Genomic DNA, 17,434 nt, shown 5'->3' on the forward strand with positions numbered 1-17,434 from the left:
CCCCCATGGCTGTGTCACCCCAGCCCTGGGTTGGGGTGTCCTCACCATGACCCACTGTCCCCTGCTGTCTTTTGAAGGGGGTGGGGACAGAGATGGGGATGAGGGTGGCATGAAGTGCCAGGGCAGGCTCAGGTTGGATCTCAGGAAAAGGTTCTTCCCCCAGAGGGTGGTTGGGCACTGAACAGGCTCCCTGGAGCAGTGGGCACAGCACCAAACCTGTCTGAGTTTAAGAAGTTTGGACAGTGCTTCTTGGATGGGGGTGGGAATGGTGTGGAAAGAGCTAAAACTCCCAAGTATCCGCCAGCCAAGGCTGGGGCACCCTTAGGATGAGTGAGGTTGGAAGAAAGCATCCCCCATGTTTTCCCCAGCGCCAACCACATGCACTGCTGGCTCTGCTCCACGTGCAGTATCTTCCCCACAAAAACCCCCAGCCCATAACCACCCTGCTCCAAGCTCCAGAGGGAAAAAATGCTGTGGCAACTTCAACCTGAGCCCCTCTGCACAAACACCCTGACCCAGAGAGGGCTGGGGCGGCGGCGGTGCCTCCCCTATGGCACCACCCGAATATTACCAAAATATTTCAGATATGTGACTTATTTGCTTACACCCAGAACAGCCCCAGGTTCCCTGAAGACAAAGTCTGCCCAACACCAGACTATATACGGGGCTGGAAATATGAAAGGGAAAATCATGGTGGCTGCTGCAGGTGCTTTCTGAGGCATCAGGTAGCTTTTAAGTTGTTTTGCCCCCAAGCTTCATTCACAAAGGAGATAACACCTCCCTGCCATGGCCTCTTCCATCTCAGCTCTTCTGCCACACTGGTGTCTCCACCAGACAGTCACGGGGCTCAGCCCCAGCCCAAACCCTCCTGCAGCATGAGGGACACAAGGCAAAGACTGACCGCAGTGGTCCATTGGGGAGTCCCCTCCACTGAAAGAATATCTTTAAAAATCAAAATAGATGAAGATAAGCCATTTTTAAGCAGGTTGAGCAGAGCCCTGAGCAGACACAGAGTCAGGGCAGCATCTGCCCCAGCAGCGTCCATGCAGCAAAACAGCTCCATGGTAGAACATTTGGGCTTTTCTCCTGATGGCCATTGGGAAATTATTTCCTCCTCCAGTGCTGGAGAGCTTCCCCTGGGTCTCCAGCACAGACAGCAGTGCCTTTGGCTAGTGCTCCTGAAACCTAATGATGGGGAAAAAGATCCCCAAATGACACAAGACTTGTGTATCATCATTAAACCAGACACCCAGAGGCCAAACAGGGGGTAAAACATCCATGTGATTTTAATCTCTTGAAGCTTCCTTACATTAAAGACAACATTTGAAAACAACTGGATATCTCAGCAAAGTAGACCAGGCTGTAATTAAGCAAATCTGATCGCTAAAGGAAAGTGAAAACCAGCAATTTCTCATTTAATTCTTTTTTATTCCCCGGCAAGGAACAGGTTCCACCCCTTTGCCAACGGGCTGTCACTTTTGGCTGACCTGCTCTCATTTGAAAGTTTTTCAGACACGGGGTGGCTTCGGCCGCCGCCCCGCTGTGCAGGGAAGGGCCAGCCCTGCCCTTTGGTGCTCTGGGAGGGTGGGAAGAGCCACGGCCAAGGTGTAGGGATTCACTGCGGGGTGATCCCCAGCAGCCCAGGAACCCGACCCCGGGGAGCCCTCCAGCTCCTGCTGCTGCGCCGCTGCGGCTCGGCCATCCACACACACGTATGCGCACACAGTGTGCCTGTGGACACACACATATACATATATATTAACAACCCAGCCCTACAGGGTTTATCCCACGCGATGGCTGCGGGCAGAACCGGGGCTCCCTTGGAGCCACACAGTGTTTCACAGGCCGAGGGGAACTGGGGACAGCCTGGGCCACTCCAAGGCCTCGGTAGCAAAGGGCTCTGAAGGCAGGTGAAACATTAATGTACTTTTCTGGGGAAATGCTTTTGCTTTTTGCTGCATCAAGGGCTTTGAAGTGGGAATAAACAACAGGGCAGGTTAATAAAGGCTTCTGTCAGTTACTGGGTAAGACTTGGTCCTGTGAGTCAGGGTTACAAGCCACGCATCCCACCTCTTGGCCAGGGAGCCTCCTCTTCCTCCCCAGGGAAATATGGCATTCTGGGGTAGGGGAGGAATCACAACGACCCTGTCCCTTCAGGTGCCAGGTGTGGGACTGCTGTAGGGAACACACTCCACAGTTCCCAGGTTTGTTTTCACGTGCCTGAGTTCCAACTTCTGTAAAGCCCATCCACGCCCAGGAGCAAAGGGAAAAGCAGGTGCCAAGTGGATTCAGCAGCGCAGAGCTGAAGCCTGACAGGATTTTGGGGTAAGGAGGGATGTGAGGGGCCACGGGCAGCCCTGGAATGCAAACCCCCAAGCATGGGGTGGATCTCTGCTCTCCCCAGGTCCGATCCGTAGAGATGTGCTGGAGGACACCGTGCTCTGTGACAGCCCTGGGGATGCTGTTTGCAGAAGCATCATGAGATTGCTCAGCCTCTGAAAGATCCTGGCATGGAGCAGTTCCTTCCTGTCGGGTTTGGAAGCTCTTAATTCACTTTACCATTGGTTTCTGTGTTGCCATAGTTATTATACTGTCTCCTTACACTGGCTAGCCAAATGGCCAATCGCTTCTTTGGCCCAGCAGCCTTTATAAGCTGCGAGAAATTTGAATAAAGTCCTCTTCGCTGCTGGATTCCCTGCGTGCTGCGTGGTCTCTGTCTCTTGGCTTAGGTACCTCTGCTGCCTGTCCCTGCCACGAGGGATGGGTGGCAGGGGGGTGATTCCAGCCCTGAAAACCTACACAGAGTGGCCGGCAGTGACCCCCCAGATACCCCACGAACTGTTACACCTTCCCAAGGGAACTGGTGCACACACATGGCAGTGGCATTATGGACAGGCAGAGCAGGACAGGGGTGCTGGGAGCCAGGTATTTTGGTGGGTACCAGCAAAGAAGGGAGGACTGGTGAGACCAGGGTAAATCTGCACCACAGGCTGAGCAAAGACAACCACAGCTCACTGCTGCCCACAGGCCCCTGCCCTGGGAAGGAGGGGTGCCCAAATCCAGGACTTCGGGAAATGGTAGAAAGATGAGTCAGGAGAGGTTTAGGTTGGATCTCAGGGAAAGGTTCTTCCCCCAGAGGGTGGTTGGGCACTGATCAGGCTTCCCAGGGCAGTGGGCGCAGCCCCAAGGCTGCCAGAGCTCTGGGAGTGTTTGGACAATGCTCTCAGGGATGGGGAGGATTGTTGGGGTGTCCTGTGCAGGGCCAGGAGTTGAACTCGATGATCCTGATGGGTCCCTTCCAACCTTTCTGTGATTCTGTGGTTCCAGCTGCTACATCTGAAGTTGTGGCAAAATGTCAAGCCTTTTCCGCTGGCCAAGGACCAACTCCAAGCTGGAGCTGCCTTGGGACTGGAACAGTAAACACAGCCGTGCTCCCTGCGGGTACCGCAGGCAACTTGAGGCTGAAACTGTCCCCAGAAGCATCTCTGCTGTGGCACTGAGCAAGGACAGAAGCACTAGAGAGCTGCAGGCTCGGGATGCAGGTCCCTGTGTGCATCTACCTCTTAGTGTGACCTGGCCACAAAACTTCAGTGTGTCCAGGAGCCAGGAGGGACACAGAGGTGGAAGGAATGGGGCGATGGAGGAGCCAAACCCCCACCAGTCAGGGCTTGGGGGCTCCTGTGCTGCTGCCAGTCCTGGTGGCCGCGGGCCAGTCGGGATCACACAGAGTTTGCAGAGCCAGGGAGAGGCTCACTTTTGTCTCCAGTGCTAATGAGACTGATACCAGCTGCTTCTCGTTTAACCAGTCTGACCATCCGGCCGAGCCAAAACTGATTCATTCATAAGAAAATGGAAAAGGAGATCAACTCGTCACCAGCCCTGACTGATGGGGAACCCAGCCAACAACCTGCTGCTTCCATACCAGCCCTGCATCCTGCTTTTTTGGTTCATCATCTTCCCAAATTCAAATGTTCAGTGGAAGCCTGAGCTTTGCCCCGGCACAGTCAGGTTATAAAGCGAGAGTTATCTGCTGCAAAAAGTCTCGGCTCGTGGCCAGGGCTGGAATCACCCAGCAGTGCCTGACATTTTGCAATAGCTAATTCCTGCTTCGGAAGCAGAGGAAACATCACAACCCTCAAAGACATCTCTTTCTGTGCTGCTCTGCCTCGCATCATCTTCCCTGTGGCTTTTAGGGTTGGTTTTTTCTCCTCCTTCTCTCTTCATCCAGCAATAAAAGTCTAAGCAACCACCTTCACAGAGCAGAGAAAGCCTCCCTGTTGTAAAAACTCCTTTCTGGGGGGATTTTTTTTAATGTCATTTTTGTTTATGAGGCCGGTGGGACACAAACCGTGGAGGGGGGAGGCTGCAGATGGTGGGGCTGGGAAGCCTGGCTGATGCTGTCCCAAGGGAGGGGACAAGCTCTGAACACCAGACAGAGCCTAATCTTATCTCCGGATGTAGATTAGGATGGGTCAGCGGGAGTTAACAGCCAGTCACAGGAGTCAAACCGGGTCCTGAAGCACCTCCTCTCCAGGCTCTTTGTTTCATGCTTTGGTTGACACTGAAGCAGGGCAGAGTTTAACAGCTTTAAAAAAATCTGCTATGATTTCTTAGCTTTGGGCAACACATCTGATTTTATATGAAGCTCCCTTAATAAAAGCCTTCTCCTAAAATGCAGATCCCAAAGGACTTTTAGCTCTCCCAGTTAAAAGCCATCCCTTGTCCCCAGATGACCTGAGTTTTTATCACCCAACCCTGCAGACATCAGAAATGCATGGCAAAACTTCAGATTTTTTCAAGACCCACCCTGGGTCTTGAAAATCCCCATTTTCAAGGCAGAAAAGCCCCTGCCAGGTCAGTTTGGGAGAGAAATGCCCCAAATCCTGATGTTGGGAGCTCTCACCTCATGGCACTCCCCCAGCGTTTCACGAGGACAGTGGAAAACTGGGGCCACATGAGTCAGAGACAAGTAAACTGTGGATATGAGGGCTGATGCCTCGCTCACTCTCCCACACCACTCCAGCAGGCTGGGAAAGCTGCCGGATATGAACCCGGGGCATTGGGTGAGTGTTTCACACTCAACACCCAGAGCAGAAGGGCCTGGTGCAAGGGCTTTAGGGTGCATCCCTGGCTGTCCCTCCCAAGGGCATCCAGACACTCAGCATTAGCCCCGTGCCCTCGTGCAGTAGAGAGAGTGGGACAGGAAAAACCTGTGAGGGATGGAAATCACATTCCTGAGGTGCAAAGGGAAAAGCTGTCCAGAAAGTGGTTGACAACACCTCTGTCGGTCCTTGCCCTTTTCCCTCCCAGGGTGGTTTCTCACAGGCTGTGAACCAGCTTCCCTGGCATCAGGGTGGTCGGCACAGCTTTTGTTTAATGCTGAATTTCCCCATGGGGAGGGGACATGGTGGGTAAGGGCAGGAGGATCCCCACAAAGACCTCAAACCTCCAGCAGCACTGAGGCCCCAGTGAGTTTATTTTGAAAAAAGGAAAAATAAGAACCCATTGCCGTCGATATTCCCTCCTTGGCAATGGCCTATCTCAATACCACTGCTATTATTATCCTCTGCAATTAAGTGATAAAGCTATAATTGCCTTATCTGATGGAGCTGGGCACGAGAGTGAGGCAGGAGCTGGCCTCTGCATCCCCCTTGGGTGGGTTTATGGGGCTGATGACATCACTCTGGGCATTTTAAAGCCACTCTGTGCCAAAAGCATCCCCCTGCTTGGCAGACAGATGGACAGACAGGACCCCACAGCAGCACTGGGCTTCTTAACCCCAAAGCTGGGGAATCGGCATCATCCCTGTGTCTGTGCACTGCCCTACTCCCATCCCTGCTGGGTATCCAGGAAGGTTCCAACCTGGAGATGGTCAGCTCTGGCCAGGATGGGAGCACACGGAATAAAAGGGGCAGTTTTGAATCCATTCTGACTGTGGAGAGGTAGGAGCAGATGGTGGAGGGACCAAAGTGCAAGCCCACATCACCAGCTGCTCCCCAGTCATTCCTGCATCCCCAATGCTTCCCCCAGTCCCTGCTCCAGCATCCTGGGGAGCAACATGTGACCAGGCAGCTGGCAGAGCCTGCCAGTGGGCAGGGCACTGTGAGAGCAGCCCTGTAGTACCGGATTCGGCACACTCAGCCTCACCAGCGGGGTCGGGGCACTGCTTTTAGAGGAGGGGACCCCAGTTTCCCAGCCAGGCACCTCGCTGTGCTGAGCAAAGCCACATAGGAAGTCCAGTGTGGTATTTCCATCCACACGTTCATCACCTCTGAAAGAGCTCTGGTGGGCTATGGCATCCTCCCCAACACCACCAGCCCTGGTTTAAGCTGGTTTTAAGTTCAGTGTCCCTGAAATCCTGATTCTTGCTATTTTTCCAAGCCTTTTAGTATTTGACCTCAGCGTCGCTCCCGACCCCGCGAGCTGTCGGCAAAGCCTTAGGGAAGGAAACTAAAGCCCTCCAAAATCCTCCCCGCGTGACCGTTTCCCAGATATGCCCCAATCCACCCGGCCAGCGAGGAGCGGAGCCGCCCATTCCCCGCACCCGCAGCCCAGAGGCCACGGTGAGGGGCAGCCAGCCCGTGCCCCTCTCCTAGGGCGAGCAGCTCCTGCCGGCAGCAGCCACAAGAAAGGCCGATGCAAATCGCATCGTTAGCATTCTTTCCGTTTTAATAACCCAAGGTGTTACCAGCAACACTGTTACTGATTTTTATCTCCGCAGCGCCTTTTAAGAGCTCCAATTTGTTTTTCTTGGAGGTCTCATTTTGTTTTATTAAAGCTGACACCGAAGAGGGGAAAAGGAGACGTTCTGGGCCCAGAACAAAAATATCCCGTTTAAATACCCCGTATTATTTTCTTGGAAACGCTTCTCCATTGACTTTAATTAAGCTCTCCCTGGGCTCGCGAGCTTGGCGTGCTTGGCTCTCAGGCAGGTTTAATCCCAGGCAAGCTCTCCACATCCCCAGTTCTCCCCACTTCCACAAAACTTAAGGAACAAATTGGGTTTTGCTGAAATACATGGATTAACAGCTGGCCCACGACCAAGAACATCCTGACGTTGCCTTTTCGTCACCGGTCGCAGAGTGAGCACATGGCCCAACTGCCCCGCTCGCTTTGCCGGCAGGACCTAAAAAGCAGCTTCTCTCTCTTATTTTTTAATTCGTTCCTATTTTATTACTTTTTTTATTGCCCTTGTGATGCTGGGGAAGGAATGGGGAGGTCTGTCTCTCGTGCCTGATGATGCCGCAGAACTATCAGAGGAGGCAGAGCAGCCACAACCTGGCTCTGGTGATCACGGTGCCACTGCCGAGCCTTGTGCAATCGTGCCAGCTGCTGCCGTAACACCAATAATTACCCCCCCCCCCCATGGTAGAAGGAAGCTCTTTAGGATGATTGCAAAGTTAAACACTCCAAAAGTTGGGAAATCCCAGGAGGGAGCTTGTCTGGGCATCATCTGGTGCATACCCATTATGTAATTACTGTCGATTTTTAATCACAGATGATTCTTTTCCGTCAGACCCGATTCAGACAGAGCACGGGAGGCACAGCCCTCACCTGAGGAGCTGCCATTAGAATTGACTCCCACCTCGGTGGGCTCTGGCTTGGTTAACTGAGCTGCCACTGCTTTGCTGTTTGTACAAACTCTCCTGCCAAAACCCCCAGTTCCTTGGCAAGCACCACCATCCCCCCGAGAGGGAAGGATTTGGTCTCCCTTTTACGCACAGGACAGATTAAGGCCAAGAGCTTGAAACAAAATCTTTCTTTTGGTGCCTGACATGAGATGGCCAAGAAAAGGGCTTTTGGGGATGCCACTGGGCAGGGAGACCACGTGCCTTGGGGTCCTTGGCCCAGCTGGTGCCTGGGCTGGGTGATGGGTGGGTGCTCAGAGCAGGTTCCTTCACTGCAGGCACTGTGGTAGGGTTGTTTCTCCTCCCCGAGAAGGGCCCCGATGTTTGCTCGGGGCGAACCCCAACAAGTCAGCCCATGCAGTGAGGCCTGTGCAGCACACGGGGCTTCCCCACCCCGGGACAGGCAGCTGCCAGCCCCACTCCCTGCTCTGCACGGGGTCATGGAATGGTTTGGCTTGGAAGGGCAGGAACATCTTCCCTAGACCAGTTGGTCAAACCCCTGTTCAACCTGGCCTTGGAAAAGCAAGCCAAAAACCGTCACTGAGTTGCTAAACCCAAACCCAAAGCTAAAAAAACCCCAAAGATGGGGAGTAGCAGGGTCTAGTCAGCTTGCCTCCTGCAATGTGAGGTTTGCACACCAGATTCTCCCAAAACCACACTGCTGGCAGCACTGACCCCAAAGCACCCTCTCCATCTGGCACTGGGGTGCCTGCACTGGGACACCAGGACACAGTGCTGGGAGCTCACATTCCAGCAGTGTGGTGCAATGCTCTTCTCTTTGCACCCTGTGGGATGCAGGGACGTAGGTACAGGATATCTCCAGGCAGGAGCTGCCCTCGGGTGTGCAAAGCAAAGGTGCAAAGCTGTGATAGGGCCCAGATGCCATCATGCCATCATGTCCTCTTGGTGATCCCTCTTGATGATCCCACATGAGTCCAGGAGGTTGTTCAGAGCACCTTGAGTTGCTCCTCACACAGAGGGTGGTATGGCATGGCATGGCATGGCACAGCTGCCAGGTATGCCCAAGATGAGTTCTAGCAAAACAACTTACCAGAGACACGGGGCTGTGACCTGGCAGCCATTCCTGAGGGCTTTCCCTGTGCTTCACCCAGCTCTGGCTCTCCAGGGATGTGCTGAGGGCAGGGGAAGCTCTTGCATCGGGTAATGTTTTAGGGATCCACAAATAAAAGGGCAAGGGGGGGAAAAAACCTGAAAACGTGCTGATGGAATGCAGGGCTGTGCCACCCTCCCTGGCTGCAATCCTGCCCCCGGGGTGTATCCGCGGGAGCAGCGGCAGGAGCGGCCGGAGCTGCGGGCAGGGCACAGCGGGCAGGGCACCGCGGGCAGGAAGAGCTGCGGGCAGGCAGAGCTGCGGGTAGGGCACAGCGGGCAGGGCACCGCGGGCAGGCAGAGCTGCGGGCAGGGCACTGCGGGCAGGCAGAGCTGCGGACAGAGCTGCGGGTAGGGCACCGCGGGCAGGCAGAGCTGCAGGCAGCGCTGCGGGTAGAGCTGCGGGCAGAGCTGCGGGCAGAGTTGCGGGCAGGGCACCGCGGCAGCCCCGCTGCCCCGCCGGCCCCGGCACTGGCAGGACCTGTTGTACGAGGTGCCTGGGAGAGATTGGAATGGCTCGCGCCTGCGAGCGTGTTGCAGCAATTCCCAGCACACGTCATGTGGGTTTTGCAACCGCCCCAACTGTCTGTGGATCCACGGAAAGAGCCCGGAGAGCACCGAGCTCCGCGGTGGGCACGGGCATCGCCCGGTGTGAGAGCCGGGTATGGGTCCCGGCAGTGCCCAGCCCGGCACACACCACTCCACCAGGCCTTTTTCCTCAGGGGAAAATGCCAAAAGGCAGCATCTCCTTCCCTGGCAAGAGGGAATAATCAATCCTTCGAGGAAGGGAAAACCCAACAAATCCCTGCTGCAATGGGTGCAGCGGCACATTTGTACATGTGTTGTATCGGTGTACAGGAGGTGCCCAGTCCTCTTGCTGCCCATTGCCATGGTGATGCCATGGATGCACACACTCATGGCTGTGGAAAGCTGGGGAAAAGTGATCCCTCAAGGGAAACTGCTGGCTGCAAGATGTGGGTGCCTGGCCACTGCCCCAGTTGTGAAATGCTGGCATCCTCCGCCGTGCTCTGACCAGCTCGCAGGAAACCCCTGAGGGGTCATCATTCCAAAAACAAGTGAGTGGGACAGACTGAGGTATTTGGTGATGTGCCAGAAAATTCCATATGGCACCCGGACACCAACCAAAAGTGGGCAAAATCCCAGTGTGGTTGGACTTGACAATCTTAGAGGTCTTTTCCAATCTACTCCACGATTACTAAGGCAGAGTGGAGCCTTATTTCTTTCCAGCATGGGGCCACAGCCCTGGGATCCCACACTGGGGGTGATGGGTGACAGGGAGCGCCCGTGGCACCGCCCCAGTGCTTCCAAGGTCCCCAACAGCAGTGCTGTCCCCATGCTGCTGGCACTGCCACACGGCCTGGCCCAGGGTCTGAGGAGTGACTGGGATAAAACAGCCAAAGGCTTCCCTGGCCTTGTATTGAGATGGTGCCAACTGATCCAAATCCCACCAGGTGCAGTGGTGACCAGGGTCACCATCCCACTGGGATTAGCTCCCTGTTAGCACGGCAGGAGCAGGGTTGGTTGGTTACCACCCCTGTCCCCAGTGGGAATTTCCCCCTGCACACCATGGGATACAAAATCAGCCTTGAGATGATGGAAACCCCAAGCAGCCCTAGAAACCCCGGAGGGAATTCGGCGGCCCTGGCTCCACATCCACCGACCCTGATGGTCCCCATCACACCACGGGATTTTTTGGAAGGCTGGTATATGGCAGGATTGGGTGACGGATGATGCTGCCCCACGAGCAGGATGAGCCCTGTGAGCAGACACATGTTGGATAAGCAGGGAGGGAGGGAGGGAGAGGAGCTGTCCCAGGGACACGGTGGTGACAACACCCACATGAGCGATGCACTGCCGGCCCAAAGGCACTGCCAGCGAGGGCAGCGGCGCCTTCCGGCTGCGGGGTTTCACCCAACCTGCTGGATTAGCTCTGATTTAAGGTGTTGGATGTGAACTATCACAGTTGATGGTCGGCTTCCAGCTGCTAAGGCTTCTTAAGGAAATTAAAGGGTGACTTGTCAAACTTCTGGCTTTTTCCACAAAACAGATCAAAGTGTTCCTTTGCTGCTGCCAACCCCCCCTCCAGCCCCATGGCATTGCATCACATCACACCCCATCTCACCTCACACCTCCACATCCATCCCAGTCTCACACCCTGCAGCATCATCCCTTTTGCCCTCCAATCCCTCCTCCTCCTCTTCCTTCTCCTCCTCCTCCTCCCAACCTAGTCTCAGTGATGGAGCTGCAAGCTGGTGCCTTTAAAATTTAATCTACGATCCAATCCCCTGAAGGTGGAGGTGCTTTTGTTTGTTTAGTTGCAACTAAAAGGACCAAAAACCCAAAAACTCTAAACCAACTGCAAAACTTCACTTCTTCATATACCACAGTGAGGTCCCGGGAGCTGCCACCCCTTGAGGACAACAGCCACCAGGAAATACAACTGAGACTGGAGCATCTCCTTGGCTGGCTGGTGGAGGATGCTTAAAAATAAACTAAACCCCACTAAAATGGCAAGTGTGCTGGTTGAGAGGGCCCCTGCAGTCTCAAAAAACAAGAACCTCCCTTAGAAACAGCACTCCAGCCTCCTAATAACCTTAATCACTCCTGACAGCCCCAAGAACCAGGTTTAACAACATGACTGGGCTTTGTTTGCTTTTCAGGCTGCTTTATCTCACACGGCACCTTGCAATCAGCTCAGGCAACAAAAACCCAGTTCCTCTAAAATTCACCCCTGTTTCCCTGTGATCACAAGCTCCAGTTCCCAAAACAGAGGGAGCTGAGCTGAGGAAGAGCCTGGTGCTGGCACACTGGCATCCCACCATGGGAAACTCCCAGTAAAGCTGTGAAAGCTCCATGGTGCCCTTTGTACTCCCCAGCTAGCAGGGCTGGGTAATAAAAACATCATTTTAATCTCTTTTTGCTGGATTTACATCCCCATCTGGGCTATGTAAATATTGTTCGTGTCAGTGCATCCCTCCATGCGATTAGGAGAAGAGTTGGAAACCCAGATGGACATGGGAGAGCCTCCAGGAATGCTGAGGTCCACAGCACCCTCAGCCAATGCCTCTGTGAAACGGGGCCAGCACAGCTCCCTTGCAATTAATAAAAGCTCCAAATCCTGCAGATTTGGGTAAGAAGGTGACAACTACAGTGTGACCCTCAGGAGATGGGAGCCTCCCAAGCACCAGCACTGGGGCGATGACCCCCATGACAACTTTGTTGGGATCATTTCCAAGAATTAGCTCTTGCAATCAAATTCATCATGACCAGCATGTTGAGGGAAGGGATTCTCCCCCTCTGCTCTGGTGAGACCCCCTTCTCTGCTGAGTGCTGCATCCAGCTCTGGGACCACCAACGTAAGAAGGACATGGAGCTGCTGGAGTGAGTCCAGAGCAGGCCACAAAGATTCTCAGGGGCCGGAGCACCTCTTGCTCTGAAGACAGGCTGGGAGAGCTGGCGGTGTTCACCTGGAGCAGGGAGACCTTAGAGCCCACTGGAGAAGGACTTTGGACAAGGGCCTGGAGTGACAGGGCTGGGGGGAATGGATTCAGACTGCTAGAGGGCAGGGTTAGATGAGATACTGGGAAGGAATTCTTGGCTGCGAGGGTGGTGAGGCCCTGGCACAAGTTGCTCAGAGAAGCTGTGGCTGCCCCATCCCTGGAAGTGTCCAAGGCCAGGTTGGAGGGGCTTGGAGTAACCTGGGCTAGTGGAAGGTGTCCCTGCCCATGGCGGGGGGATGAAACTGGAACTGGATGGTCTTCAAGGTCCCTTCAAACCCAAACCATTCTGTGATTTACCCTCATCTTGGGGTTTCTCTTCTCAGCTCCCTGAGCTTCAGCCATGCACATCCACCCTGGGATTCTTCTTCAGCCCAGAGAGGAGCCCATGGCTTCTCCTTCCTGTATTTCATAAGATTGTTAACACTAAAATGCTTTATTTTCTCCAAGAAACAAACTCACCAGTTATTATCAAGCCTCCATTACAAACACTGGAGTAAAAATAGCCTTTTCCAGCTATGCTCACCTGCCCTAAGAATGTGAAATCAGTGCTTACAAAGAAACTCCCCACCAAAACAGATGGGAATTCAGGAATAAAGGTGACATCAGCCATGCCTTGGCCTCAAGATATGATAAGTCAAGGGCTATGGCCCATGCACCAGTCCAGCTTTCCTAGCACAAGGAGATGCAGCAGTCTCATATCGGGAATTGGACTAAAGGGGGGAAGCTGCTCCCCAAGTTCCTGCAGGGAACACATGGATGCACTCAGAGGTGCTGCAGCCAAACCAGACCAGCTCCTCAGGCCACCTCTCCAAGTGCTTGCAGCTCCATTTCCAGGAATCAAAACATTAAATATTAAGCAAAGACAGTTAATCTATACCTGGGGTATTGACACAAAGTGGAGGAGGGGAGAAGAAAAAGATAAACAGACTTTTTTTTTTAAAAAATAATCTGTGTGCCCCTGCAGGTTGTCCCGCTGGGGCCTGCCAGACCTCAAGCATGGCTCCAAGGATGCTTTTGGGGGAATAAGGTGTACCAAGAAGTGTCACCCTCAGCTCTCCCCAGGAAGCCAGAGATCTGTTGGGACCTTCAGGTGGCTCAGGTGCAAGCAGTACCTCCCTGGCTGAGGGCAAAGCCCTGGCCAGAGACAAGGTCACCCTGTGCTCACCTCTCCCAAGGCTGGGAGAGCATCAAAGCAGCGGCAGAGCAGACATTGATTTAAGAAGGTCAATGCCCAGTTAATGCTTACCAGGACTGTTCTGCCACTCAGATGGGCTTTTGGGGCTGGGAAAGATGAGTGTGCTGGGATGGCTCATATGTGCCTTGGCTCCTTGTCAGCCTGCACCTCATGGGACCAGCACCAGGATGGCTTTGCCCCATGGATCCCTCAGCACCAGAACGAGCCTTGTACAACGGGAGGGAAACGCCGCCATTCATCTCCCAGCGAACACTCTCCAGCATCACTCAACACCTCTCCAGCAAAGCAGAACGAGATTTTTTTTTCCTGCCTGAGTGCTCACATGTACATTATTTTTTTTATTCTAGTCTCAGCATTCCTCCACTCCCCCGAAAGAAAACAAACCCGAAAGCACTGAGTGTGCCTTGCAAAGGTCCTGCTCCGGCGTCCCACGGGGAAGGGGCACGCGGTGGTCGCAGCAGCCCGCCCGCCCCAGCCCGCCACTGCTTGTTGATATAGGCAGCACAGTATATTTCTTTAAAGAACCCAGCCTATGCATTCGATGCATTGCTGCGAGAGGGTTTGTTTTCAAAGCCTGACCCCAGACCTGAACTCCACGGATCCTGCGTTTCTCAAGATCAAAAGCGAGAAAACGTGACCAATGCAAACAAGAAATAAACCTTGATAATTATAGCCGGGGCGGCTATTGTTTAGTGCAGACTAGCACCCGCTTTAGCATAAACATAACCCTATTTTTAAAGGGATGCCTGAACAGCTGACAGCATCACTCCCCATTTTGCCTCCAAATCCCCTCTTTGATACAAACCCACCTCCCTGAGACCAGAGAGGAGAGTTAAGAGCAGACACAAAAGGCTAAGCCATGCCCACGGCCATAATGGATGCCTGTGTGGGAGCAGGGAGTTGATCCTCATCCCTACAACCTGCTCCTAGCTGGCAGAGGATGAGGGGCACCCTGGGGTCCGGCTGTTGCCTGCAGCTGGCAGGATCAGACTGACGGAGGACAAACAGACAGCACCGGTCTTTTCAGGAAGGCCATATCACTTAGCGCTTGGAAAGGAGCTACAATATTTTCCTGATTATGTTTGCACGCAAACGAGCGCCGCAGGGAAATTATGCAATGCTGAGCGGGGAGGGGTGGGAGTGAGGGAGGAAGGGCTGGAGGGGGGCCCCGTGCTGCACCCCGCTGCCCTCGGCCCCAGCCCGCGCAGCTGCAGCCCCGGAGGTGCCGCAGATGGGCTCCATCACCGCCGGAGCCCCCGCACCACCCCCCCCCGCACGGAGGCAGAACAGGCAGGGGTTATTAATGGCCTCTTCATTAAGCACCCAGACCAAAATGCATATATTCATCACCCAAGCAATTTAATTACCGAGTCCAGGCTCACCTTGCACACCCACATGCCTTTCTTTTTCGAGGCCTCTGTGCGGTCATAGCCTTAAATAAATAGGTGGCAGGAGCAAGAGGCAGATGCTGACTCTTACAGCCTCTGTCTTGGGCACAGAGCCTTTGAACCACCAGAACTCACAGTATTTAATTTCTTTTGTTACTGCTTGTACCTTTAGAGCTCTGCCTTAGGCTTTCTAGATACGATCACAGGGAAGAGGAAACAGCCAGCTACACGATGAGCTTCCTGGGCATCACACGCGTGCACACACACACTCACAGCCCATCAATCACCCTAATTATAACCGGCCACATGGCCACAGCTCTCAGCGCACCCCGTTACTGCCCGTTATTACACGGTCACAGCTTTTCTCTGGTAACAGTATCACAGAGTTAATTTGTGATCTGTAAATGTGGTGCATCTTGTAATGAATTTCATCCCGGAGCGCTCACCGTGCGCTCACCAGTCATGCGTCAGCCAAGGGAGGGAGCGCAGGCGACACTGGTCCCCAAAATAAGGCTTTAAGGTTCTCACACACCCCTGACCCTCCTCTCTCTGCGATATACGCCTGGTTTGGTTTCTGGCTGCTGCCTACGTCCCATCCGGAGTCAGGACAGTACCACAAGCAAGCTCCCTCAATGTCAAGTGCTTGTCTCCAGCCGGCAGACAAAAGCAAGGTGGGCCATGGGTGTCCATGGTAGGGGTGGATGTGATCTTTTGGGGAGGACAGAAGGACCTAGGACAAGGCTGGGCCTCCCGACACTGGTGTCTGGCTGGGACCAGCACCCCAGTGGGCTGGTGTCCCTCTGCCAAGTCTGCTTCAACAGTGGGGTCTTGGCAGCAAGAAACGTTCCTCTTCTCCATGTTAACACTACCCAGTCGGCATCCTGGCCAAGCTTGAAGGTCCTACCAAAACACACAATTGGATGCAGTCCCTTTTAAGGGATATTAAGTGCTGGAGACCCTGCGCTGCCCTCGGTGTGACCACGCAGGCAGTGCTGCCAGCCCTGCCCTCCGCCGGCTTTCCCACTGAATGGATTCGCTCGGAGGAAGCGTGTCGGTGAGGCAGATGCTCTTCTGCAGCCACCCACGGCAAACAAGGCAGACAGACATAAAGCTTGAAAACCCATAAAATATAGCAATAATAATGAAAACTAGAGGGGGTGGCTCACACCCAGCAGCTGATTCACCAGCTCTGCTGTCCTTACCCCAAGACACACCGGCAGGACAGGCTAAGGGTGTGCTTTTCACCGAATTACTTTTAATTGAGTACATCGGAGCTTAGAAACACATGATGCTGCCGGAGATAAATATAGCCACGGCTACGAGGATAGAGGGGGCAGGGAGTAATCGTGGTTCAACATAGCAGAGAAGGAGCTTCCAGCTCTGGGAGGCAGCGCCGGCCGCGCCGCAGCACCTTCCCCGCACCTTCCCCGCACCTTCCCCGCCCCGCTCGGGCACCCCCGGCCCGCCCTGCCCGGCCCAGGGAAGGGGCCATGGAGCCATACCTGTTTTAAACTCCAGCGCCGGGTCCTTCTCCCCCTCGCCCAGGTCGCTCTGCAGCATCATGTAGAGGATCCCGAAGGAGTTGTTGATGCCGAAGATGGAGCCATTGCACCAGGCGGCGGCGAAGACCACCACCCAGCCGAAGCCGCCTTCGCGGGGCTGGAAGGGCGCGGCGGCCCCGCTCGGCCCCCGCTCGGTCCCAGTCCCAGTTCCAGTCCCAGTCTCAGCCTCAGCCTCAGTCTCAGTCTCAGTGCCGGCCCCGGCCCCGGCCCCAGGCTCGCTCTCTCCCGCCGCCGCCGGCACCTTCTCGTCGCGTTGCGCCATCGCGGCCCCGCTCCGGCCGCCGCCCGCCGCCCGACTGCCCCGCAGCCGGTCCCACATGCCCGCCGCCCCCCCCGGCCGGCCCCCCCGCCCGCCCCCTCCTGCTGCAGCCTCACTCCCCGCCTCCCCTCCTCCGCCGCCTCCATCCTCCTCCTCCTCCTCCATCGCGTCTCTCGGCCCCCGCGTCCCTACCTGCGGCGGGGGCCGCCCGCCCCCCTGCGCCCCCCTGCCACCCCCCCGCGGGGTTCACAGGCGGCCCCGGGCCCGGCCGCGGCCCCGCATCGCCCGCCGGGCCGCCGCACCGCCCCCGCCGCCGCATCCTGCGGCGGGCCCGGCCCGGGGCGGGCCCCCGCCAGCGCCGCCCCCGCGGGGCCCGGCGGGCGCGGGGGTGCAGGAGGGATGGGGGGAGCCGCCGCTGCCCCCTGGCCCCGCGGAGCCTCTCACCGGGCTGCGGGAGCATCCCGCGGGCGCGGTAAGGGGGGCTCTCGATGGCCGAGGCGGGTGATACTGCCGCTCCCCCCGCCCCGCAACGAAGCCTCGGGAGCCGCCCGAGCAGGTGGCAAAACACCCGGCGAGGGGATGTGTTTCCTTCCGTGCCGGGTTTCCCGGTGGGATTTTTGGCATCCCCTGCCAAGTTTGGAGAGCGTTTTCGTAACACCAACCCAGCTTCTTGCTGCGGGGAGCCGCCAACTTCACTCCGGCAGCGGGATGTTCTCAGGGCCGCGGGTCACCCCATGCTGTCTTCTCCAGGCGGGATAGCAGCGGACACCC

The 17,434-nt window shown here is 55.5% G+C and overlaps 1 protein-coding gene across 1 annotated transcript in view; it reads right to left on the reverse strand.

The window, feature by feature from the left end:
* The window catches only part of SLC16A2 (solute carrier family 16 member 2), a 41,854-nt gene extending 25,026 nt beyond the window's left edge, over positions 1-16,828 (reverse strand). Inside the window, exon 1 of the mRNA XM_051791101.1 lies at positions 16,345-16,828. Coding sequence (XP_051647061.1) covers positions 16,345-16,828 — 484 coding nt within the window. The remainder of the gene's footprint in view (positions 1-16,344) is intronic.
* Positions 16,829-17,434: the final 606 nt, after the last annotated feature.

The sequence above is a fragment of the Manacus candei genome, unplaced genomic scaffold (assembly GCF_025592945.1).
Source record: "Manacus candei isolate 608988 ecotype Guabito, Panama unplaced genomic scaffold, ASM2559294v1 h1tg000003l, whole genome shotgun sequence".
Taxonomy (NCBI): domain Eukaryota; kingdom Metazoa; phylum Chordata; class Aves; order Passeriformes; family Pipridae; genus Manacus; species Manacus candei.